We start from the raw sequence: 24,369 nt of genomic DNA on the forward strand, positions 1-24,369 counted from the left end.
TATGCCTATTTGAAGCCTATGTGATGATGTTTATAAATTGGAAATAATGTATTTTATTGTTTTCTTTTAAATTTTATCTAACCTGCTATTAACTATATAAACTCAAACACTAAAAACACTGTCCATCAATCCTGATTATCTAAATTGCATCGTCACTCTATTACTCAGCTCGCTGTTTGATTGGCTGGTTTCAGTTCCACTGACGCATCATGTTGCGAGCGTATAAAAGATGAACGCGCTCCTTCATTTCACTCACAGCTTCAGGAAGATCTGGAGAGGTTCTTGCTTCAACAGTGATTGAACGGAACTTCGATCTCGCTTGAATTCATTCTAGCTTTATTTATTTATTTATTTATTTCCACCTGTCGAGATGGAGACTTCTCAGATTCGCCAGAACTACGCCCGCGACAGCGAGGCTGCGATCAACAAGATGATCAATCTGGAGCTTTACGCTGGATACACCTACACCTCCATGGCAAGTGTTTATCATTCAGTCTATTTAAACAGAACCGTTTTCGGTTTTATTTATCTGTTGATTAGTGTTTTTCATCCTTTACACTTCACTCTCAAATGTTAAATAAAAGTTGCTCTAGAAATGTACTTTAACAAAAGCATTTGATGGTCAGGAACCAGAGAACTGGCAAAGAACCAGCTGAAAACCAGCATCAAACCTACATGAGCAAGCTGTTTTTTTAATTAGACAATAAATAATAATAAAAAATATCTGTAATCCCATATTTTTCTTTGTTCAGTCGAATAAATTTATTTGTAATAATGTTAAATGCCACTAGCTGTGATGCACATTAGTTTATTGAATCATCCTGTAAACGGTTATAGCTGCTGATCTTGTTCTGTGGTTGTTTTGACTTTTTGTCGGCCATGTGTTAAAAATGAACTGTCCTTGATGAAAAGCCTTGTAGTTTAACATGTATAATAACATCAATTCTTATTCTGATTTTGCACAGGCTCACTACTTCAAACGGGACGATGTGGCTCTTCCTGGATTTGCCAAGTTCTTCAATAAGAACAGCGAGGAGGAGCGTGAACATGCTGAGAAATTCATGGAGTTCCAGAACAAGAGAGGTGGACGCATTGTCCTTCAGGACATCAAGGTGCTCTTCCTGTCATTTATTATTTAAAGCATTGTAACATCAGCAACTCTAGTCATTGTTCTGTTGTTTAGGAAGGGTCTTAACTTGCTCACAGATCTTGTATTTGCTCTTCAGAAGCCTGATCGTGATGTGTGGGGAAATGGGCTGATTGCTATGCAGTGTGCTCTTCAGCTGGAGAAGAACGTCAACCAGGCTCTGCTGGACCTGCATAAGCTCGCCACTGAGATGGGAGACCCTCATGTAAGTGACTCAAAATTAGTTTGTATATTTGTCTCTTTTTGGGAACATTTTGTCCTAAATTTTCTTCTGATGTCTTGTCCAACAGATGTGTGACTTCCTGGAGACTCACTACCTGAATGAGCAGGTTGAGGCCATCAAGAAGCTTGGTGACCACATCACTAACCTCTCCAAGATGGATGCTGGAAACAACCGGATGGCGGAGTACCTGTTTGACAAGCACACCCTGGACAGCTAAACTAAGACCTCTTATATGAAGCTATTAAATGTCATTAACAAAATGTTTGATGTGCTCACTGGAGAAGAATAAACATTTTGAGCTTTATTTATTTGTGTTTTTATTTTACAATTGTGAACATTTAAGATCTTATTGTCACATCCAGGATGTGCAGGGAATACTCTAAATTCAGGATTGGGAATCTCTCTTTTAATTTATTTTTAAAAATGGCCATTTTAACTGCATATCACTCAAAATGTGAAAAATAACCAATTGTTAAACGAACGCCTCTTAATCAATAGCATTTAGCTGATTATAGTGCACAGTATTTAAGAGGCAACGGAAGAATGGACACACTTCAAAATGTAGTAACAGTTTACTCTCTACTTACTAGAACATAAATATGCTCTTGTTTTCTCATCAGGTGGTTGATCATTTTAATCAGATTATTAAAGAGATGTATTTTATAAGCAAGTTCGAGTATTTTTTATCCATTGACATGTTCCTCGCCCATGCTGCTAATCAAAGATACTGATTTAATTTAGCAATTTAAGCAGTGACAAAAGATCCCGAGAATCAAGAAGAAAAACACTGAAGTGTCATTATTGGGTGAACTGAGTTTAACTGCTTTAATGTGTTTACAACCGCTGGACTTAAATCAACAACCTGCAAACTGTGTCTCAGATACAATAGCCTTCATCATGTGAGGCTGAGCCATGGCTTGGTTATCAGGGCACCTGGAGCTGCCATATTATGCGAGGTCCCTTAAATCCAAATTATGAAATTACGTTCTTGGAGCAGAAGGGGTGATTGTGAACGCACATACAAATGTCCTTACATTTCCTATAGTTCACTTTTTGGGAAGACAATATATTCAGATATGTGGATTATCAGGACTGAAAAGAAACATCCCTTGTTTTTATTCTAAGAAAGAGACCCTGTAGTTACACTCAGAGAGTCAATTATAGTGTTTTCACTCACAACATCAGCAGTTTTAACAGCAAACTATCAGTAATCTCAATAGGTATATTTTCCAGGCAGGTACTGATCAGCCCCAACCCTGCTTGGTTTAAGTGGGTGTGTTTGTTACTGAAACACCTGCCCCACACACTCTTGACACATCAGCCCTGCTGCAACCCCCAGGATTTATGCCTGTGCTTTATTAATAAATGTTGCTCAAATCAGCAATGGTGTACATCAGGGGTTCCCAAACTTTTTAGCCCATGTACCTTAACAACGCCAGTGATTCTTAACCCTCACTATCTTCTGAGGTGGTTATTCATATACAAACATTGCACATAACGGCAATGCATAGCAATACACCAGTAGGCTTCTATATACATGAGCATATTATCAACACAAAAATGCAACAGTTAAACAACAATATTATTATATTTCTCATTCATTAATTTGTTTAATTTAGTTTTTTTTAAATGTACAGTAAATATTTACTATTTTTATCTTCTGAGTGTTATAGATAAAATATGGTAATAATAATTACTTATTAAAATGTATTTAATTTCTAAGCAAACTGCCCACCACCCCAAATTTCCTGCTGATCTGCCAGGAGGTCTTGATCCTCACTTTGGCAGACACTGGTGCAGTGGTGTACATGAAGGGACATCCTGTGTTGTGTTCATCAACTGTGTAGCATGAACACTGATTCAACAACAATCACTTGTCCAGCAAAGATACTTTTTGTCTTTGAGTTAGGATACATCCATTTGTTTTGTCATAACACAAGAAAGAGATAACTCAGCAATAAGGGACTATGGGCCATTAAATTATTAGAAAAATAATGCACCCTGAGATATGATAAGGAACTATTATTTGGTCAAATCGTGCCTGGAATCAGAATCAAACTTTCAACCACCCTGAAGTATAAACATAATTATCAAGTCACAGTATCTGCCATCATGTCGTGTTTAAATACACTGTTGAACATAATAATAGTAGTTTACATTCCATTAACAATATTGTTGTTACAAGGTACTTGATACTTCCAGTATTTCACTTTATAACAGTCAACTGGTGTTGCACTTTTTGGCAACAGTTATGCTGTCATTATTTTTTAATTGTTTATGATATTTAATTTACCTCTTGCAGTTTATTTAAAATGTCACATGCTGTTGCTACACTACAGCATAATGTTTTGTTATTAGCTATTTATTACCTTGCGTATTAGTAGTCTTAAAAAGCTGCTAACCCCATTTCATTGTTTGTACTTCTGTGTGTTCATTAACAAGATTTTTTTAATAAAAGTCTTTTTAGAGAAAAACAATTAATTTAGTGAGCAGCAACATAAGATTAGAAATGTTAAACATTACTTATATATATATATATATATATATATATATATATATATATATATATATATATATATATATATATATATAAGTATATATTACTCGTGATTTTTGAGTCCAGAAAATACAAAATCATTTCAGTCCAAGGTCCTATACAACAAGGCTCAGTGAATCTATCAATATTACAGTGATTATGTATAGGAATATGTTTAATATCCTTGTACTACTTGTAAAGCAAGTACTCACATCTTCTTTGAGAAAGAAAATGCTGAGTCACAGAGATGCACCTTCATGATGGCTCTTGGGAGTTTGCACTTGTTGCTGACACAGAATGATCTCACAGAGGCAATGATTGGTACAAAATTGTGTTGCTATTTTCATCTGTATTCATATCTTATAATCAATGTGGTATCAGGTCTCCAAATCCATTACGAAGGACAAAATAACATTCCGTGAATGGTGAAATAGTACAATAATGCAGGAGTGTTCCTGATATTTGCCATATTACGAGCAGGCTCCTATGAAGGTGTTACTAAACATCCCACAGTTTCAGATGTTTGCTGTTTTCCATACCAGTGGTTATAGAAAGGTTGTCAAATTAAAACTCAGTGATCAGAGCTTGGTAAAGCAGAGAATGTTGTTGGTAACACTTTGATGAATATATTTTATTTTAAAGAAAGTATTTTAATCTAAAGTCTACTGCATTATTTGTCAGCTGTATTAATCATAATGTACACCCAAATGAAAAATGCATGTGGCTGCAATAAAACTGTTTGAGTATGCCTATTTGAAGCCTATGTGATGATGGTTAGAAATTGGAAATAATGTATTTTATTGTTTTCTTTTAGATTAATCTAAAAAAATTCAAACACTAAAAACACTGTCCATCAACCCCGATCTTTGTTATCTAAATTGCATCGTCACTCTATTACTCAGCTCGCTGTTTGATTGGCTGGTTTCAGTTCCACTGACGTATCATGTTGTGAGCGTATAAAAGATGAACGCGCTCCTTCATTTCACTCACAGCTTCAGGAAGATCTGGAGAGGTTCTTGCTTCAACAGTGATTGAACGGAACTTCGATCTCGCTTGAATTTATTCTAGCTCTATTTATTTATTTATTAAAGTATTTACATAATAAAACCTGTCGAGATGGAGACTTCTCAGATTCGCCAGAACTACGCCCGCGACAGCGAGGCTGCGATCAACAAGATGATCAATCTGGAGCTTTACGCTGGATACACCTACACCTCCATGGCAAGTGTTTATCATTCAGTCTATTTAAACAGAACTGTTTTCGGCGAGTTATTTATCTGTTTATTATTGTTTTCCATTCTTGACACTTTACTCTCACATGTTAAATAAAAGTTGCTCTAGAAATGTACTTTAACAAAAGCATTTGATGGTCAGGAACCAGAGAACTGGCAAAGAACCAGCTGAAAACCAGCATCAAACCTACATGAGCAAGCTGTTTTTTTTAAGCTGAATAAATTAGACTATAAATAATAATAATAATAATAATAATAATAAAATAACAGTAATCCCATATTTTCCTTTTTCAGTAGAATTAATTTATTTGTAATAATGTGTTACATATTAAATCATTAGACACAACACTGGTTATAACGGTATAAAAAAATGTTTTTTGTCGTGTTAAAAATGAACTGTCCTTGATGAAAAGCCATGTATAATCACATCAATTCTTATTCCTATCTCTGATTTTGCACAGGCTCACTACTTCAAACGGGACGATGTGGCTCTTCCTGGATTTGCCAAGTTCTTCAAGAAGAACAGCGAGGAGGAGCGCGAACATGCTGAGAAATTCATGGAGTTCCAGAACAAGAGAGGTGGACGCATTGTCCTTCAGGACATCAAGGTGCTTTTCCTGTTGTTTATTATTTAAAGCAATGTAACATCAGCAACTCTAGACACGGTTCTGTTGTTCAGAAAGGGTCTTAACTTGCTCACCGATCTTGTATTTGCTCTTCAGAAGCCTGATCGTGATGTGTGGGGAAATGGACTGATTGCTATGCAGTGTGCTCTTCAGCTGGAGAAGAACGTCAACCAGGCTCTGCTGGACCTGCATAAGCTCGCCACTGAGATGGGAGACCCTCATGTGAGTTACCACTTAATTAGCCTACATGTGACTTTGTAAAGTGGTTTAATAGTTTAATCACTATTCTAGAAAGGTGTCATCCTAAATTATTTTCTGATGTCTTGACCATCAGCTGTGTGATTTCCTGGAGACTCACTACCTGGATGAGCAGGTTGAGGCCATCAAGAAGCTTGGTGACCACATCACTAACCTCTCCAAGATGGATGCTGGAAATAACAGGATGGCGGAGTACCTGTTTGACAAGCACACCCTGGACAGCTAAACTCAGACTGCTGATCATATCAAAAGAAAAATAATAGAAATTCTATTATCTTAAAATGTTCTTATAACACACATCTGTGCAAAATTTGAGAGGTTTAGAACTTAACATGAAGTAATTTGAATGTGAACTTTTGGTTAATTTAAATAAACATTTTGACCTGAATAATCTTGTTTTTGTCATTTATTCATTTACTTTTGGCTTAGTCTCTTAATTCATTAAGGGTCACCACAGAGGAATGAACCGCCAGCTTATGCAGCATTTGTTTTACACAGCAGATGACCTTCCAGCTGTAACCACTGGGAAACATCCATACACACTCACACACTCATACACTACAGCTAATTTAGTTTTTTAAATTCACCTATACCTGCTTGGTTTTGGACTATGGGGGAAACTGGAGGAAACCCATGCAAACACGGGGAGAGCATGCAAACTCCACAGAGAAATGCCAACTGGCCCAGCCAGGACTCGAACCAGTGACCTTCTTGCTGTGAGGCGACAGTGCTAACTACTGAGCCACCTCGTTTTTGTATAAATACATAATTGTGCTGTGACTTTGCAGGCTGTATTTGATGTATATTTACTGTAAAACTCTATAAGTTAAAGTAACTCAAACCATTTGAGATAACCATTTAAGTTCAAAAACTAATTCCGAGTACTGTGAACCTACTCCATTTGAGTAAACGAAGAAATTTGAGCACAGCAAAATCCAATAAATGAAGAGAACTTAAACCAACTGAGTATTGTAAAATCCAACAAGTTAAGGCAACTCAAACAATTTGAGGAAACTATTTGAGTTAAAAACTAATGAGTACTGTGAACTCCCTCTAATTAAGTGGAAGTAATGAGGTATTTAATTAACTCATTGCCTTCATCACTGAGTTCAAAACTCTTTTCATATGAGTAGAATTAACTCAGTAAATTTGAGTTAACTATACATTTCATTTGATAAAGTTGAATGTTGGGTTTCACAGTATTCAAATGTTTTAATACTCATCATACAGAAAGAGCCATTAAAAGTGGTTAAGAAAAAAGGAAAAATGCAGTACCCTATATAGTGCCATCTTAAAATCTTTATGTGGTCTTTTAACTTAATAATACAAATACCAACATGAATTTAAATGTGCAGGATATTTCATTTTACCACAAGAGGGTGGTGTTTCCTCAGCTCATGACCGTAAACGCCAAAGAGCCGATAGGTTGTGGTTTTCAGGTGATATATTATTATTATTTCCAATAAATCTCAAATTGTCATCTGTGTGTGATATTTCATAACCAATGAACATGTTTCACAGCTTCCTTGTATCATAGCCTATCAATCATGCCTATTAGCTCCAACAATGGCTGAGCCGCCGACTAATCCGATTGAGAAGGGTCACTGAACAAAAATATATTGGAAATTAGAATCGGATAAACAGTATGCTGGAGATTAAACGAGATACTAGCAAATAGGCATACGTGATGGATGAAATAAGACTGTCACGTGCGAAACCGCAGGACACATAACTGCGAACAGAAGGGAAAGTACGATTAATCCAAGTGAAAGAGGGTTTGGCGCTTCAAATGCGCTTTGGGGAGAGAGAGGGACAGATGATAAAGTGGATGAGGAGTGTAAGTTAGAGCAGTGTGTGAGAGGGCTGATGCGCAACTGTCCTTTCCAAGCAAAACACACATTTATATCAGTATAAGAGGGCTGGATCAGTGGCAGATCAGGTAAGTTTTATCATTGTTTAATATTTGATTCATTTTGACCAGTGCCTCATATAAAGTTTTTGGAAAAGGTTCACCTTTTGTGCAGTGTCAATGAAATATCTGTTGTCAGTTTATAGTCAATGCATAATACAGCCTGCCGTTTGTAACGTCAAATGATTACAGAGACTACATGAAATACTTTGAAAAAACGTGTAATTAAAAATTGACACACAAAAAGGTTTTATTTAAACATTACAATAATAAATATTTAAGAAATATAAAAAATAATAAGCTTTCAGCAATTAAGTCGGGACCAGGCTACAAACCAGTCAACATAGTTACCTAAATAAAAAAATTATTTAAAATGAATGTAAAACAATGAAAACGGTGGTACACTGTGGTATTGATAAATTAATACTCATTATAAATTGTTCTTTCTTTTTTCACGTTTTGAATCGTTAATAAATTACAATAATTTCGGTAATAATGTTTTAGATGAGTTTTTTCGACTAAATTAATGCTTATCTCTGTGTGACCTCCAGACAACAGTGTGTATTAAGCTTTTTTCTTCCTTTTTTTTCTTCTTTTTTTTCCAAAGAAAAAGGGTGTCTGGATGAGATTTAGGTTATCCGAAAAAAAAGAAAACAGTAGTGCTGCGCGCTGGTGGACAAAGCAGCGTTGAAGGGGGAAAAAACAAGGCCGCGTGATGCGGCTGATGGCCTGTGACGCACTGAGCGACAGGCCTTCTTTAGCCAGATTAGGACAGATCGTGTTTGTAGTGACACAAATTACGAGTTTGAACTCTCATTATAAACTTACAAGGTATCTGCATTCCGTTGAAAAGATTATAAATATTTGCCTAATATTGGGAATAATATTGTAAAATTGGGATTAATATGTAACATTGTAATATTGTAAATAAGATTATAAATATTTGCATAATATTGAGAATAACATGGTAATATTGGGTTTGATTGTGCAGTTGTAAATATAGATTTGCGTAATATTAGGAAATAATGTTAAATTTTGAGAAGAAAAGCAAAAATTTTAAAATATATATTTTGCACGGTTCATATGTTGTTGTAACCTACTGTAATTGCATTATGTTCCCATGTAGAAAAAGTTATTATACATTCAGTTAGATACTTAATAGGAAAAATGGCAAAAAACATGACTGCTGGGCTACAGGCACATGCACTAAATATGTATCCTGCATATAAATACAAAGAAATTGCCCTAAACAAAAATATACTTCTCAAAAAAATAAAATAAATAAATAAAAATAAATAAAGGAAACACTTGGAGTTAAACATACATACATACATACATACATATAAATGATAGGCTACTTATAATTTTAATAGGCTTATAACATTTTAAATGTCATAAAAATCAATAAAATAATACACCTTTTAAAAAGTCATGCAAGAAATGAACCATTTTTTCTGTCCCCCTCCTACAGTTCACTGGAACATATTGTGTGTGCGCACATTTTAATATCTACATTCGATCAAACCTCTCCACACATTATAGTTTTCATTATTATAAAGATTCAATAATTAGTAATGTTCTTCACAGTACCATCAATGCCTTTATTATCATGGATTTCTGAGGCAGAGTTAAGCTAAAAATAATTCAAATATAGCAATGACACATATATCCAAAAAATCATTTAAACATTCCCCAAAATATATCAAATCTTTTACATTGGCCCTTATTTAAAAAGACTTTTATAATAAATGTTTTGACACTAAATGTATGTGTGTGCAGTGCAGAATGAAATATAAAATATGTAAATAATGTAATGAATTCTATGTATTCAAAGTAACTATTTAAATTTGAATCTTATTGCCATGTTATGCAAATGCAAAGTGATTTCTGAGTCACCATTATTCACCACAAAAAAAAAAAATCAAGGATACATTTTAATATTTAAATAATATTTTTAGGGTTCGACTTCAACTTGAAGCTTGCTTTGGGTCAGTCTTTAGAAAAAAACAAGGAATTTTATCATTTTAACTAAATGTCTGTATTTGTCCCTCATTTTATATCACTCATGGACAGTCTATGTGGCTGACGATTACGAAGCCACTGGAAGAGAATAATCACAAAATCCTGCCCTCATAAATCCAGCCTTGACCTTGAACATGTTCTGATATACAATAAAAGTGCAGTGGTCACTGGAAGTCAAAGTCCTCTTCATGGCCGTCTGGTGACACAATGCCATTGGCTATATTGTGAAAGCGAGGCAGCAAGGGGAGGCCCCTGTTCCTAATTTACTTAAACCCAAGGATTTTTGGATTAGCTTTGGCAATTAATCTTGTTACGCATCTGCTGAGAGTGACAAGAGGTCAGTTTAGCAGAGCAGGGCAGGCGGAGATGACTATTGTGTGTTAATGTGTTTGACAAATATTAGAGTTTTGGAGCACATTTATAGTATTTGGAAACATATGGGCGTTACGTGTGCATGGTTGTGTTTTGGCATTCAAGAAGGATTAACAACAGACATGCTAAGCGCCAGCGTGACCGCTTAGTCCATCAAAAGTCACGCCAGAGACACAAAGAGGGCAGAGGGAGTGAAATGGAGAGATACTGTAGTGTGGATTTGACAGAAGGATGGTTGGAAAAGTGTACTGTAAATTATAATAATAAAAAAGAATGACATTAAATGAATGCTTTAGATGAAGTGAGATGGATTTAGGAGATATATGGGATTTGGGGCATTTAGTTTACATAGGTTATTTCAGGACAGTAATAGCCTGTTTTATGTTTCTAGCTGATCAGCTATGCGATTGGCCAGTATGCAGCATCGTGGGCGGAGAGCAGCAGAATCAGAGGAGGAGCCTAATCGTGCTCCGCCTCCTCCTCCCCCTCCCTCTCACCACTCCCACAACTTTGTAAATATGAAGAACAAGTTCTTCAATGAGCTTGGACATCTACCTAGTAAGTAATTAATGTATCTCAAGATGTCTGCCATGCTTCACTTCAATCCCAGCAATCTAATAAAGTCAAAAGAACATTATATATAACTGTTTATATATAAAGGTTCTTATGTTGCGAAACCAGAATTCAATGTCAGGAAAACATTTCTGACAAAGATATTCAATGGCAGCTAATGTTGATATTTTAATGCTTTTAATTTATGCCATCATCATGCCAACATCCCATCAATGTCAAAAACCACCAGATGTACTGATAGTAAATTTGTCAGCTTATACTAAAAGCCGATAGTGATTTAGCATGTTATGCTTATTTTAAATAACTTTATTCTCTATTTCAACAAGTGGGTTCCAAAGTAACTGGTCTCATAAAAAGAAAACATGCTTAAACCAATACACTCATAAAAAATGTGGGGTTGTTTGAACCCAAATTTGAGTAAAAATAGATGCGATGGTTGGGTTAAAACTATTATTTAAAAATATGTAACCTAACCATTAAGCCAATGCAAATTTTACCAAAACATGGGTAAAACAAACCAGGAGTTTTAGAGTGTTCTTAAATTCTGAAGATTTCAATTACATTTTCATAACTGAATAAAATTTAGCATCTCTGAATAACATTAGTTATCATTAGACTGTATCATTGCTAACCAATTCACAGTCAAAAGATGTTTTCTTTACACTATGAATTCTATATTTTACAAACATCTTTTGTTTGGAAAGACATGTTTTTAAACTATATTTCTGATCCTCAAAATTTATTGCATAATAATCTGAAATTGATCATTTGTTGATATATTAGCACAGGGGTTCTCAAGCTTTTCGGCCCGCGACCCCTAAAATAACAATTCCAGTGACTCTCAACCCCCAAATTCCTCAGAGATGGTTATAAATACACAACAATAGGCCATTTAAACATTGTTAACACAAAAAAGTGCAATAGTCTAACAACCATATCATTTTTTATAGTTGTTGATTAATTTGTTTAATTTAATATTAACCTCACCTAAAGAGACTGGTGGACACAAGATTTTCAGCACAAGTCTATACTTGGTTTCATTTTGGAGGCTGCCATTTAGAGATCATCCTCAATGTTCAGTTGTGGCCTGTATTTGATTTTTAATGTTTTGATTGCCATCAATCTGCTGCAGCTGACGCTATTGCGGTGTTGTTAATCGAACGTAAACACACAATTCTATGAAAAAAATTATAATTTAAAGGCTGACGGCTTTTCGTTTGCATGTTGTTGTTTTTTAGTATTAAAAACTACTATTTTTATATTTTGTCGGTTACGGTTAAAATATGGTAATTCCAATAGTTTAATAAAATTGATTAGATATTTGGAAATCACCAAGCAACCCCCTGTCATTGTCCCACGACCTCCACTTTGGGAACTACTTAGTGCACCACTGCCCTTTACTTGAGAGGGATTCAATTTAATTAGCATTTATTAAGTAAAACTTTTCTTAAACATTTTATATTTAGTTTTAAAGCAGCGAAAGTAATTGATAGCCCAAACTCATATACAATGGTAAAATATTAATGTCCTTATTGGATATTCAAATTTCATTGCATTCAAGACATGTAATTAAGCTGACAAAATGTAACATCTGTACAACTGGCTCTTGAAATCAATCTGAATTTCTATTTTCCCCCCCACTAATTAAATAATATCTATCCAATGTCTTTCTGACATTAATTAAAGTCTGGTCTGGTTCTAGCTGGCATCATTCATGTTTCATCATATTATCATTAGTAACACAAACTGCCATCAAAACGTGTGTGTGTGTGTGTGACAAATTAATTTCTCCATTTTCCCATTTCCATTTAAATCCTTCATGCTTTCATCTATTCCATAAACAGACCACAAGATCAGAAGTAAGTTTCAATTCGTCAGATATCAGTTCATCCATTTATTTTTTAATGAACTCTGACTGACTTTCTCCTCTTTACAGTGCCCATGTGGGCTATTGGTGCCATAATTGTGGTTGTGCTTGCCTTGGTGGGCTGTTTTGCTTTTTGCATCTATAAGAAGTGCTTGGGAGGTAAGAAGAAAACAAAAAAAGTCAGAGAGAGAAAGGGAGGACGACGGAGGATGAAAAAGGAAGGAGAAGAAGAAGCAGGAGAGGTAAAAGAAATTCAAAACTTTCGTTTGTAAAATGTTTCTTTTTTTAAATACATGGGTCATTTTTGGACTTAAGGTTTAAGTATTTACATTTAAACCTCCATTATTCAACCCTCATAGGAGCAACCTAAAGAAGGAGAGGGCGAGGGAGAGAAAGAATATTATGGGAAGTTGGAGTACACTTTGGACTATAACTTCACTGAAAATCAGGTTGGTTCAAGTGGACGTTTCCATATGCATACTAATTGCAAGATAAAATGATTAATTTCTTACACAAACCAAAAATAATGCGCGAGTAGTTACTTTATGTTGAACACCTGACCCACAATCTCTTTTTTAATAATCCTCAGCTCATTGTTGGCATTTTACAAGCCCAAGATCTTCCTGCCATGGATATAGGTGGAACATCTGATCCCTATGTCAAAGTTTATATGCTGCCAGACAAGAAGAAAAAGTTTGAAACGAAGGTCCAGCGGAAGAACCTGTGCCCTGTTTTCAATGAAACATTCATATTTAAGGTATTGCGGTTATATATCTATAAATTGGCATATTGGGAGTTGTCCCAAATGAATTTCTTTGTACAAATGTTTAGGTAGTGATTTTGTTTTATTCTCTCGGTTTCTAGATCCCGTTTAATGATCTAGCAGGACAGACTCTGGTCCTGCAGGTGTTTGACTTTGACCGCTTTGGTAAACATGATGTAATTGGAGAGATCAAAATCCCCATGAACAGTATTGATCTGGGCCAGCCTATACACGAATATAAAGACCTGGTTGGAGGGGAGAAAGAGGAAGTAAGGCTTTCCTTTATCTATTTTATCCTTTATAGATGCCATTGTTTTTGATGCCTTTCACCAAAACAATTTGGTCTTTCTATCCATCAGCAAGAAAAGCTGGGAGACATCTGCATTTCCCTGCGCTATGTGCCTACCTCTGGAAAGCTGACCGTCTGTATCATGGAAGCAAAGAATCTAAAGAAGATGGACGTGGGTGGTTTATCAGGCAAGTGTGGTTATTAAGTCAAAATGATATATTTATAAGAGATTTTCACACTGCATAAATGGAGTTCATCCAACAATGAAAATTATGGCCAAATTTGCTAGCAATTTGAGTTCCTTTCTTCTGAAGGTATTTTGGATGAATGCTAGACTTGACTACCATAATATTTTTTCCTACTATGAATGTCAATAGTCACCAGTTTTAGTGCTACGAAATATTGTCTGAGATGGCCAAGTAAAAAAAGTAACAACCAGGTAATGAACTAGGCATTGTTGTTTTTACTACTCACAGTAATGGCCACTTTGTAAAAGTTTTAATGAATGTCCCAAAGTGCAATTCAAAAGTGTAAATTGATGGAAAACATATGTGAACCGCGAAACTATTAACAACACTCTTCTGTTTACTCTAGTTTAGAATGACCCAGTTTACTTTTTCAGTGAACTATGTTGAACTCTTTGAGTTGGCCTTTATATTGACTATGAGCTGCCATTATTTTAAATTCCACTGTATTTAGATAAGAATAATGTACTTACAGTAGCTTGTGATGCAGCTAGACAGCACATATTATTAATTATTCTCATAAAATATAATTTTTTTACATTAAGACCCACATTTCTATCATAATATACTAATGGCATTTTTATGTCATGCTTTAATTCTTTTCCTCTTTTAGATCCTTTTGTGAAAATAGTTTTGCAACACAATGGAAAGCGCATCAAGAAGAAGAAGACCACGGTCAAGCAGAACACACTAAACCCATACTTCAATGAGAGCTTCAGCTTTGAGATACCTTTCGCTCAAATTCAGGTAACCATTTGATGCATGGCTACTGCTTCTGTGCTTTATTTGCATCTATTAAACACTACCTGACAAAAGTCTCGTTGTTGATCCTAATTGTAAGAGCAACAAATAATAACTTGACTTCTAGAAGATTGACTTTTAATAAACGTGGCAGAAGATACAGTTTTCTGATAAATCATTTGTTGAAAAGCACCCCAATCATCACAAATACTGCAGAAGACCTAATGGAACCTGCATGGGCCCAAGATTCTTACAGAATCAAGTTTGGTGAAGGAAAAATCATAGTTTGGGGTTACATTCAGTATTGGGGCTTATGAGAGATGACAACATCAACAGCCTGAGGTATCAAGACATTTGTGCTGCCCATTACATTACAAAACACATAAGAAGGCGATTTCTTGAGCAGGATAGCGCTCCTCCTCATTCTTCAGTTTCCACATCAAAGTTCCTGAAAGCCAAGTAGGTCAAGGTGCTCCAGGATTGGCCAGCACGGTCACCAGACAACAACATTATTGAGCATGTCTGGGGTAAGATGGATTAGGCATTGAAGATGAATCCAAAGAATCTTGATGAACTCTGAGAGTCCTACAAGAACGCTTTCTTTGCCATTCCAGATGACTTTATTAATCATTTATTTGAGTCATCGCTCATGGGAGTCATACACAATAGTAATTCTTTCTCCACTGCACCATGACTTTTTATTCTACACTGTAAATTATTTCTGTTAAGTGACAAGATTTTTGTCTAAGCAAAGTCAGACCTTACTGTCTCTTACTGTTGCTGATTAAAATAATTAAAAATCAAGGCATGATCATATTTTATTTAGGTAAAATAAGCGTAGTCTAGAGACCTTTGCCTTTCATAGAAGTCGAGTTATTATTTGTTGTTCCTAAAACTTGTATAGGTGACATGGCTTTTGTCAGATCGTGCATTTACAGGTTCACTTTTTGGTCCTCTAATACCTCAGAATGCCACCTTTTGCAATTGATTGTAAATGGTTATTGGTAAAATAATCTGCAAGAACTACTTTAAGAATAAAGTGAACTAATTTATTATACCTATTTTTCTTTTTCCTTTGTGTCCTTGCAGAAGGTGCAAGTGCTGATTACTGTCTATGACTACGATAAACTGGGAAGTAATGATCCAATCGGGAAGTGCTGGATAGGGTTTGGTGCTAGTGGGGTTGGCCTGCGTCATTGGTCAGACATGCTTGCCAATCCCAGACGACCCGTGGCCCAGTGGCACACACTTCAGCCTGAAGAGGAAGTAGACGCTGCCCTAAAAGCACCCATTCGCTAAATGTCACACTAATCCACCCTTACCGAATAAAGTTTTCAGCACACATCCGGCAAAGCATCATTTCAATCTTATTCATCCTGTCAGTGAGGAGTTTCTTTCTTTTATTCTATGCACATCATTATATCCTGTAACCTTCTTTACTGTGAAATCACTTTTATAAATGTCACTATGTATAATTTGCTCGTGCTTCTTATTCAAATGTCTGTATGTGAATGATAACAGTGTGTTTGTGTTTGAAAGTGTTGTATGTGTGTATCTGTCCATGTGAAATCGTCCTGTTTGGCCTCTTTTTTTCTGTGACTCAAGATGACTATAAATACAGTATCTGGAATATAACATTTTTAAACACGTGTTTTCATTTATATACGTTCCCAAAGTAGGAGTTCATCGTAAATATTTTTTAAATATCTACTGGAAAACAGTTGTTTTATATGGCAGTATGTAAACATGCCTATCAAGAGCAAATTTCTGGTAGGTTTCAGTAGTGTTTAGAGATGTCCAGTTGTAGTTGGAAGCCTGGATTAATCTTGTGCCGTTTCCGGCTGTGTTCCAAGTGCAGTGCTGGACTAAGCCATACATGTGAGCAGGGAATTAGAGCCAGGGAAGGGTGGGTGTGTGGAGAGGATGAAGGAGACCAGAAAGGACACAGATAAAGTCCGAGTAACAGATAGTGACTCGGCTGGGTAAATAAAGAGACTGCAATTTACATTTAAAGTTATTAACAAAAACTACATGATTTTTACAACAACATGTCTGTGTATGAGAAAGCCTAGAGCCAAAGATAGAGCTATATGTTTAGAATATTGTAGTCAGTTTTGGTATTAGATGATTAATCTGTAAATACCCTGGAAAATCCTTTTTAAAAGAACAACAGCATAACATTTACAGACAACAAAAAAAAAGTATAGATGCCAGGGGAGGTAAATAAAAACAACATGTACTGCTCAAAAGATAAAAGTAACACTTAACACAATGTAGCTCCAAGTGTTCTCTTATTTTATTTTGAGCAGTATTTAAACATACCAATATAAAAATTAATGAAATACATTATAAAAGTTACAGTTTTTCTATAGTGCGTAGGGCTTTCTTGGTTAAACAGTATCCGATACAGGTAGGTCTAATGTGCAAATTCCTTGTTAACAATGCTAATTTACATTAGCATGTCTTCAGCTAACATTGCTGTTTTTAGATTAGCTAAAGTCTGACCATTTTCGGTCCGTGTACGTTCTGTTCATTTGTTTTCCATTTTCAAACGGAATAAAGGAAATGGAGAAAACGGCCGTTTTTCCGTTTTTCTTTTGCTCACAAGAAAACGAAAAAACGAGATTTTGGCTGGATTTTCGTTTTTTGGTTTAGGGTAGGAAAACGGATAAACGACTTTAAAATTCATTTTACACATGTACGCGGTGCTGAGACACCCACTTTCCTCTAATTGGTTAACCAAATCTGCGCTCGTGACGTCGCCCTCAAAATAAAAGCCTTACACGCAGGCTTTTAATTATTATTATTTAATTATATATATAAACAAAGTTTACATAATCTATCATTTGAACCACACACAGTTAGCAGGCTTACATTCATTACGTATGTATAAATTAAATAAAAACGTAAATCAGCAGTATTCTTAGACATTTGTCATTAAAATAAGGTCATAGTTCACTGCCAAGCTTCTTGCTGCTGTGCACCTGATGCAGAGCAAAGATAGCCATTTCCGAGCAGCACCTGGTTTACATGATTGTTTCAGAGCTATTGTAGGCCTAAATAATAGCCTACTCTGTATAAAATAATAATTTATTATTATTATTATTATTATTATTATTATTATTAGGCCTATTATTATTAGTATTGTTATTATTATTATTTACTTGGTTATTTAATGGTTGTAAGAACACAATGGACCCTGCATGGGGCTATAATAAATGGTACCATTTGTTTCTATTGGATTTTCTCCTATTTTAATTTAATATATGCCTTTAGCCTATTGTAAATATTTATTTGATACTTAATACTTTTTTATTGCAACGTCAAAGTAGGCCTGTCTTATTATTATTTTTTTTTTGTTATTATTTTGTCGTTGTTGTTGTTATTATTATTGTAGCAGGAACATAGCCACAGGTGTGGCAGAGTGTGCTGGTGCCACCCAAAGTGGCATCTTGCACCTGAAAATAGATGCCTTCGCGCTCAAGCGCGCGCAAAAAACTTGCACAGGCAAAAGTAATGATGAATGTGTTGAAGGAAAAAAAACATTCTAATTATTTGTTAATAAAATAGTGCAACATTATTCTCAGTCAGTGTAGGCTGAAAAAATTAAGATCGCCAGCATTTCAAGGGTGGTTTTATTTTTAGTTAATTGCTGTGACACGCTATATTTCACTAAGGCTGCATGAGACTGCGCATCTTGCTTATTTTCTCTATTTTACATACAGAACATATCATACAGTCCTACCGTTCTAGTGAGTGTGGGGCATTGCTTTACGGTGGTAAAGTGGATTATTTCTTGGCAAATTCATAATGATTCACTTTGTTTAGTAATAAATTTCATAGTTATAAAATAACTACATTTCAAGAATATGTTAACACTTTCAACTATTTAGGATTATTTATTGCATCAAAAGTAATTTCAAAGTAACATTAAATGTACGTATAAACTGCTTAATTTGTGTGTGTAAACACCTAAGATGCAAAAAGCTTATTTAGACCAGAATAGGCCTACTAAATGCAACGGTCAATGTATGTAAACTTATGACCTAAAATGTCTTAAATGACTAAATTTAAGTCTTTTTAAGTTTTTAAATAATTTAAGTTTAACATAAATGATTTAAACTTTAAACTTCAAATTAACAGAGGATGGCAAATAAATTGTTTATTAAATGGAGGTCAGGTGTCTATCTTAATTATAATTATTAAACATTATGACACTACAGTGGTGTATTGGAGAGTACGCACCTTTTAATTAATTAATTTTAAATAAGTGGTTTATCCTAAATAAAATATGGGATCGGTGTGCAATAAATAGTTTGAAAACCCCTGGTTCAGACTAGACGAGCTAGCTGTCTGTGCGGTGCGCTAATAACTTGGCATTTGCTCTTTTCGGTGCTGCCAGATGCATTTATAATGCATAAAAAATAAAAAAGGTAATTCGGTAAAGCGCGCGATGCGCGCAGAAATAAGCGCACTATATGCATATGTCGAATTAAGTTCTCTTTTTCTTTAATCAAGACTTTTCCATTCGAGGAATTACAGTTATTAAGAGCTTAGTCCTTATAAACGATCAGTTTATAAAATACACAATTTACGGATCAAGCCTAATGAAGAATAAGAAGAATATGCAACGCATTATGATCCTTGAATGATCAGAGCGCATTTATATAAACTATATATTTTATATAATCTATAAATATTAAAAAACATTATACATTTAAAGTAATGGAACATTATATGTTATAAAATCTAAACTATCATTTAGGCTACAGGCTGTTCAGCGCGTGCGTCAAAGAAAAGACATGACACAATCTCTATAAAAACTAGTTGTTTATTTACAATATCTAAAGGGATATAAAACATCTAACATGCATCTCCATTCTCAACGAGTTTCTGTGTTCTGCATCCTTCACAGACGAGGTCTCATTCCGAGGTAATCTGTAAATATTCTCATTTGGTTCTGGCACATTCTTGATTAAAGGTAAAACTGACCGGCGCAACGGATGATTTGTCATCTAGGGTGACTACAGTTATAATACAGGTTATGGAACTATTTCACTTTAATTTCATATTATTATTTTATTAAACAAACAAACCAGTTTTTGTTTTGGCTCTGCATGCAGCGTATTGGATCTTTGAAGCATTGCACTTCAAATGTTATTCCTTCTTTTTTTTTTATTGTATTTTTAATATTTTTAATTATACAACACAAAATTGGTTCTAAACAGATACATTTTCCTATAGGCTATGATGAAGTGTATATTTTTGTTCACACAGGTCCTATACAAAACTGTGTGGATGGATGATTTGTTTCTCCGTGAAAATCACTCATTTAATAAGCAAAACAGGCCAAAATGTTGTTTAGCTTGCGTCAAACTGGATGGACAATTTACAAACATATTGAATACAAAGGCTGGTTATTTTATGCAATGAGGGACCTATTACAAATTAAAGAAAATTATATGCATATTAAAACGAAAATATATAATACAACAACAGATCCTACCTCAGAAATGACTTTAGATAATGTAAATAAGCATCAAGTTTTTTTTTGAGATTGTGTGTCTAATTCAGTAGTGTAGTGCGTTCGCGTGGGTTTCCTCCGGGTGCTCCGGTTTTCCCCACAGTAAAAAGACATGTGGTACAGGTGAATTGGGTAGGCTAAATTGTCCATACTGTATAAGTGTGTGTGTATGTGTGGATGTTTCCCAGAGATGGGTTGTGGCTGGAAGGGCATCCGCTGCATAAAAACTTGCTAAATAAGTTGGCGGTTCATTCCGCTGTGGCGACCCCAGATTAATAAAGGGACCAAGCCGACAAGAAAATAAATGAATAATGTGCAATACTAATTTAAAATACGTATCACTAACCTTATATGTGAAATAGCAGGGCCCGCTGTAGCACTTTCTCAAGAAGAGCAAATGTCAAATTATTAGCGCAACGCACATGTAGCGAGCTCATCTGTTTGTCGGAACTACTAGACACAATTTTTTTATCAACTATAATGTGTTTAATTGGTTAATTTGAAATTTATTTCATTATTCCAGCAATAATTGTTGAGTGAAAGAATGCGCTAGAAATATGCATTGCGGCTCCCTTTATTGTACAGGCTTATTGCACTTAAACTTTTTTAGGTTCGGCTCTCGAATTAGTAAGGTTATGAGTAAATGTTATTTAAAATATTTAAAGCCTGCCATCTAGCCTACAATAACAGCAAATTTAATAATAAAAAAAATAATAAGACAGGCCTACTTTGGCGTTGCAATAAAATAGTATTAATTATCAAATAAATAATTACAATATATAATTAAAATAGGAAGAAATAAATGAAAACAAATGGTACCCTTTGTTTTTATAGCAGGGCCCAAAGTGTTCTTATTCTGGTTCTGGTAACAACTATTAAAAAGAAAAAAATCACACCAAACAATAAAAACACTAGTAACTGATAATAATAATAATAATAATAATTATTATTATTATTATTATTATTATTATTATTACAAGCCCTTGCTCTGAAACAATCATGCAAACCAGGTGCTGCTCGGAAATGGCTATCTTTGCTCTGCATCAGGTGCACAGCAGCAAGAAGCTTGGCAGTGAACTATGACCTTATTTTAATGACAAATGTCTAAAAATACTGCTGATTTACGTTTTTATTTAATTTATACATACGCAATGAATGTAAGCCTGCTAACTGTGTGTGGTTCAAATGATAGAATATGTAAACTTTGTTTATATATATAATTAAATAATAATAATTAAAAGCCTGCGTGTAAGGCTTTTATTTTGAGGGTGACGTCACGAGCGCAGATTTGGTTAACCAATTAGAGGAAAGTGGGCGTTTCAGCACCGCCTACATGTGTAAAATGAATTTTAAAGTCGTTTATCCGTTTTCCTACCCTAAACCAAAAAACGAAAATCCAGCCAAAATCTCGTTTTTTCGTTTTCTCGTGAGCAAAAGAAAAACGGAAAAACGGACGTTTTCTCCATTTCCTTTATTCCGTTTGAAAATGGAAAACAAATGAACAAAACGTACACGGACCATTTTCAACAGGCTTTTCCAGTGCTCTTTTCACAGACAGTTGGTATACAGTACGTTCTCATGCTCGTTCACACAGCGAGAAGGTATTTGATGAAAAATAGGCGTCTACTTACCAAAATGAGTATTGTGTGAAAGACAATGAACTCTGGGCCAGCAGATGGCGACTGCAGATCAAAACTTCAGAACTGATGTGAGTTTTTGTTTGGTGATGTCACCAGCCGCTTGCTGCAGTGCTTAGCGATAATTTATTATTTTTTATTTTTTTATTTTTATTTAGCCTTCAAATAACAACTTCCATTGTTAAACATATATAACATTGTATCCAGGCAGCATATAATAAACAAAACAGTACAAAATATAAATAATAATAACATAAATAATCCTTAAATAATACAAAAGAAAATACTTTCAATGGGGTCAGTCCATATAAGCTGACAAAAGTTTAGAGAGCTTTGAGGCACCTTTTGTTTTTACCTGTTTTATGGATTTATATAAAATGTTGGAAATAAATTTTAAATGCTTTGAAACAAGGACAAACTTTAACAAATCTACATTTGTAAATATAAAATTTTGCTACAATCAACATATTATTACACAGAAGTTTAATTTCTTTGTTTTTATAAAAATGCCAAATTTTGCTAATCAATAACATCCTTCTCACTAGCAGTGCACAGTAGATTTTATTAGTATAATTTATTTAATTAAGTTTTATTTCATTAAAATTCAATAAATTAGTTTTAAATAAACACCAAAAACTTCCAGAAATGTATTATTTCCTTGGTTAATAGGCCTGTGTAAATAATTTACAATAAATAAAATTAATAAAATCTGCACCCTGATGAAGGGTGTTTTGGCTGTTTTTTGTTTATTTTATTTTGTTTTGTTTTATTTTATTGTTTTTATTAACAATTACATTTGAATTGTTATTCAGTCTATGAAACGGCTGCCTTTCCACACAACAATTTTCAAAATTAAGTACAACTTAAAAAAAAACAAACAAAAAAAAAACTACTATTTGAAAGATCTTAACCCTCCAAAAAAGCTTTATTCCTACCTCTGGCACAAAATACTTATTAATTATATTGTTTTTCTTTAAGCAAGAGAGTCTCGCTTGTACCACCTTGTTACCTGATAATAAGTATGACATTACAGTAGTAAAATAACAAATAGCTTTTTAAATTAAAATGTTTTTCATATAAAATGTCCTCTTTTATGCAGCTATCAATAGAAAGTCTGTATTATGAGATTTTTAACTTTGAAAAATAAATGTGACATGTAAATTGTTTGGACTGAAAATTTTTATTCAAATTTTAAAAAAATACAAATGAACTTAAATTTTTAATTTAGTCCACACAACAAGAACACAATTTAACATTAATTTATGTAACATTTCATTTCCTTTCCTAAACCAAGAAAATGACAGTGTATTGGGGTGGTATCTGATGTTGATGGTGTTGTTCACTGTGACCGGGTGGTATGGACTTATGGTTTTTTTTAAATAATTTAACCAGTGTAAACCTTTAAACAGTGTAATTTGTAAAGTTATATATAACAGTTTGTGCTATAATAAAGAAAACAGTTTATTTGATGCATCTTCCTGCACTTTATAATCTCTCCCTCTCTATGTACTGTATATATATATTACACACACACACACACACGCACACGCACACGCACACACACACACACACACACACACACACACACACACACACACACACACACACTTATATCCATTAAAATAAGAGTTTGATCACCTTCATCAACTTTAGGAATAGAAAGATTTACATTCAATTAAATATTGCCAAAAAAGACATACTACAAAACATACTTTTGATTTTTCCTCTTTATTAAAATGTGTTAAATGTTTTCACCAAACATAAACAATGTGGGTGAACTCTTTATTAAAACAGATAGATTATGAATGTTTGAGTGACTAAAAATGAGTGTGTGAAAGAGAAAGTAAGGAAGTGTGATAGAGGTCAAACGATTTAATTAACAGAAAAGGACTGAATTAATCGATTAGTCCTATATTAGAATCTTTGATTTCATAAATCTTTATATTCAATTGTAATGCAGAACCACCCTATCACATCCCTAACCACCTATCACAATGAAAAATGTGACAGGGTGTTATGTGATGTGGTAGTAAATTATATCCGAAAATGGCCACAAATCTCCCATGTGATCAAGTTCCTCGTCTGGCATACATTCATTCAATTTGAAATTGAATTGTCTCTGCTTTCAAAATACAAAAGAAATAAGTTTACCCTATCTATTTTGCGTGACAGGATGGTTGGGTTGAGCTTGACGGACCCTGTCAAACAAGATAAAGCAACAAAAAAAGAAATGTAAAAGAATTTCAGTACTTTCCTGCTTTTTAGTCTTGGAGGGTGCACTGCAGGGCCCATATGATGTCAGTTCTGTTTTTGTGATGTCATTTGAAGCAAAAGTACATCAGTTCCCCTTCGGTTGGGGAACTTCAGTGCTATAGAGTGGATTTGATTTGAAATCCACGAAATGG

General features: G+C 34.4%; 3 protein-coding genes across 5 annotated transcripts; all 3 read left to right on the top strand.

The window, feature by feature from the left end:
* Positions 1–250: 250 nt before the first annotated feature.
* On the top strand, positions 251–1,674 carry LOC147845664 (ferritin, middle subunit-like). The gene is made up of 4 exons (XM_087244696.1): positions 251–475; positions 966–1,112; positions 1,227–1,352; positions 1,438–1,674. Exons 1-4 carry the CDS (start codon positions 371–373, stop codon positions 1,585–1,587), a joined length of 528 nt encoding a protein of 175 aa, XP_087100822.1. The 5' UTR covers positions 251–370; the 3' UTR covers positions 1,588–1,674.
* A 3,220-nt stretch (positions 1,675–4,894) lies between these two features.
* Positions 4,895–6,410, top strand: zgc:173594. The gene is made up of 4 exons (NM_001109854.1): positions 4,895–5,127; positions 5,600–5,746; positions 5,861–5,986; positions 6,099–6,410. The coding sequence occupies exons 1-4, from the start codon at positions 5,023–5,025 to the stop codon at positions 6,246–6,248; spliced, it is 528 nt and encodes a 175-aa protein (NP_001103324.1). The 5' UTR covers positions 4,895–5,022; the 3' UTR covers positions 6,249–6,410.
* A 1,399-nt stretch (positions 6,411–7,809) lies between these two features.
* syt5a (synaptotagmin Va) lies at positions 7,810–16,448 on the top strand. 3 transcript variants are annotated; one of them, NM_001103137.3, is given in 10 exon segments: positions 7,810–7,961; positions 10,717–10,883; positions 12,743–12,757; positions 12,835–13,007; positions 13,125–13,214; positions 13,355–13,522; positions 13,630–13,797; positions 13,888–14,005; positions 14,676–14,809; positions 15,893–16,448. In NM_001103137.3, coding segments are annotated over 9 exon segments (1,233 nt in total). In that variant the 5' UTR covers positions 7,810–7,961; positions 10,717–10,726; the 3' UTR covers positions 16,103–16,448.
* Positions 16,449–24,369: the final 7,921 nt, after the last annotated feature.

This window comes from Danio rerio, chromosome 3 (assembly GCF_052040795.2).
Source record: "Danio rerio strain M-AB ecotype USA chromosome 3, GRCz13ab, whole genome shotgun sequence".
NCBI lineage: Eukaryota > Metazoa > Chordata > Actinopteri > Cypriniformes > Danionidae > Danio > Danio rerio.

Coding starts and splice junctions, on each gene's coding strand:
- LOC147845664 (XM_087244696.1), top strand. CDS start 371: ATGGAGACTTCTCAGATTCGCCAGAACTACGCCCGCGACAGCGAGGCT. Junction 1,113..1,226: donor TTGTCCTTCAGGACATCAAG/GTGCTCTTCCTG, acceptor TTTGCTCTTCAG/AAGCCTGATCGTGATGTGTG. Junction 1,353..1,437: donor CTGAGATGGGAGACCCTCAT/GTAAGTGACTCA, acceptor CTTGTCCAACAG/ATGTGTGACTTCCTGGAGAC.
- zgc:173594 (NM_001109854.1), top strand. CDS start 5,023: ATGGAGACTTCTCAGATTCGCCAGAACTACGCCCGCGACAGCGAGGCT. Junction 5,747..5,860: donor TTGTCCTTCAGGACATCAAG/GTGCTTTTCCTG, acceptor TTTGCTCTTCAG/AAGCCTGATCGTGATGTGTG. Junction 5,987..6,098: donor CTGAGATGGGAGACCCTCAT/GTGAGTTACCAC, acceptor CTTGACCATCAG/CTGTGTGATTTCCTGGAGAC.
- syt5a (XM_087242480.1), top strand. CDS start 10,727: ATGCGATTGGCCAGTATGCAGCATCGTGGGCGGAGAGCAGCAGAATCA. Junction 13,215..13,354: donor ATAACTTCACTGAAAATCAG/GTTGGTTCAAGT, acceptor AATAATCCTCAG/CTCATTGTTGGCATTTTACA. Junction 13,523..13,629: donor ATGAAACATTCATATTTAAG/GTATTGCGGTTA, acceptor CTCGGTTTCTAG/ATCCCGTTTAATGATCTAGC.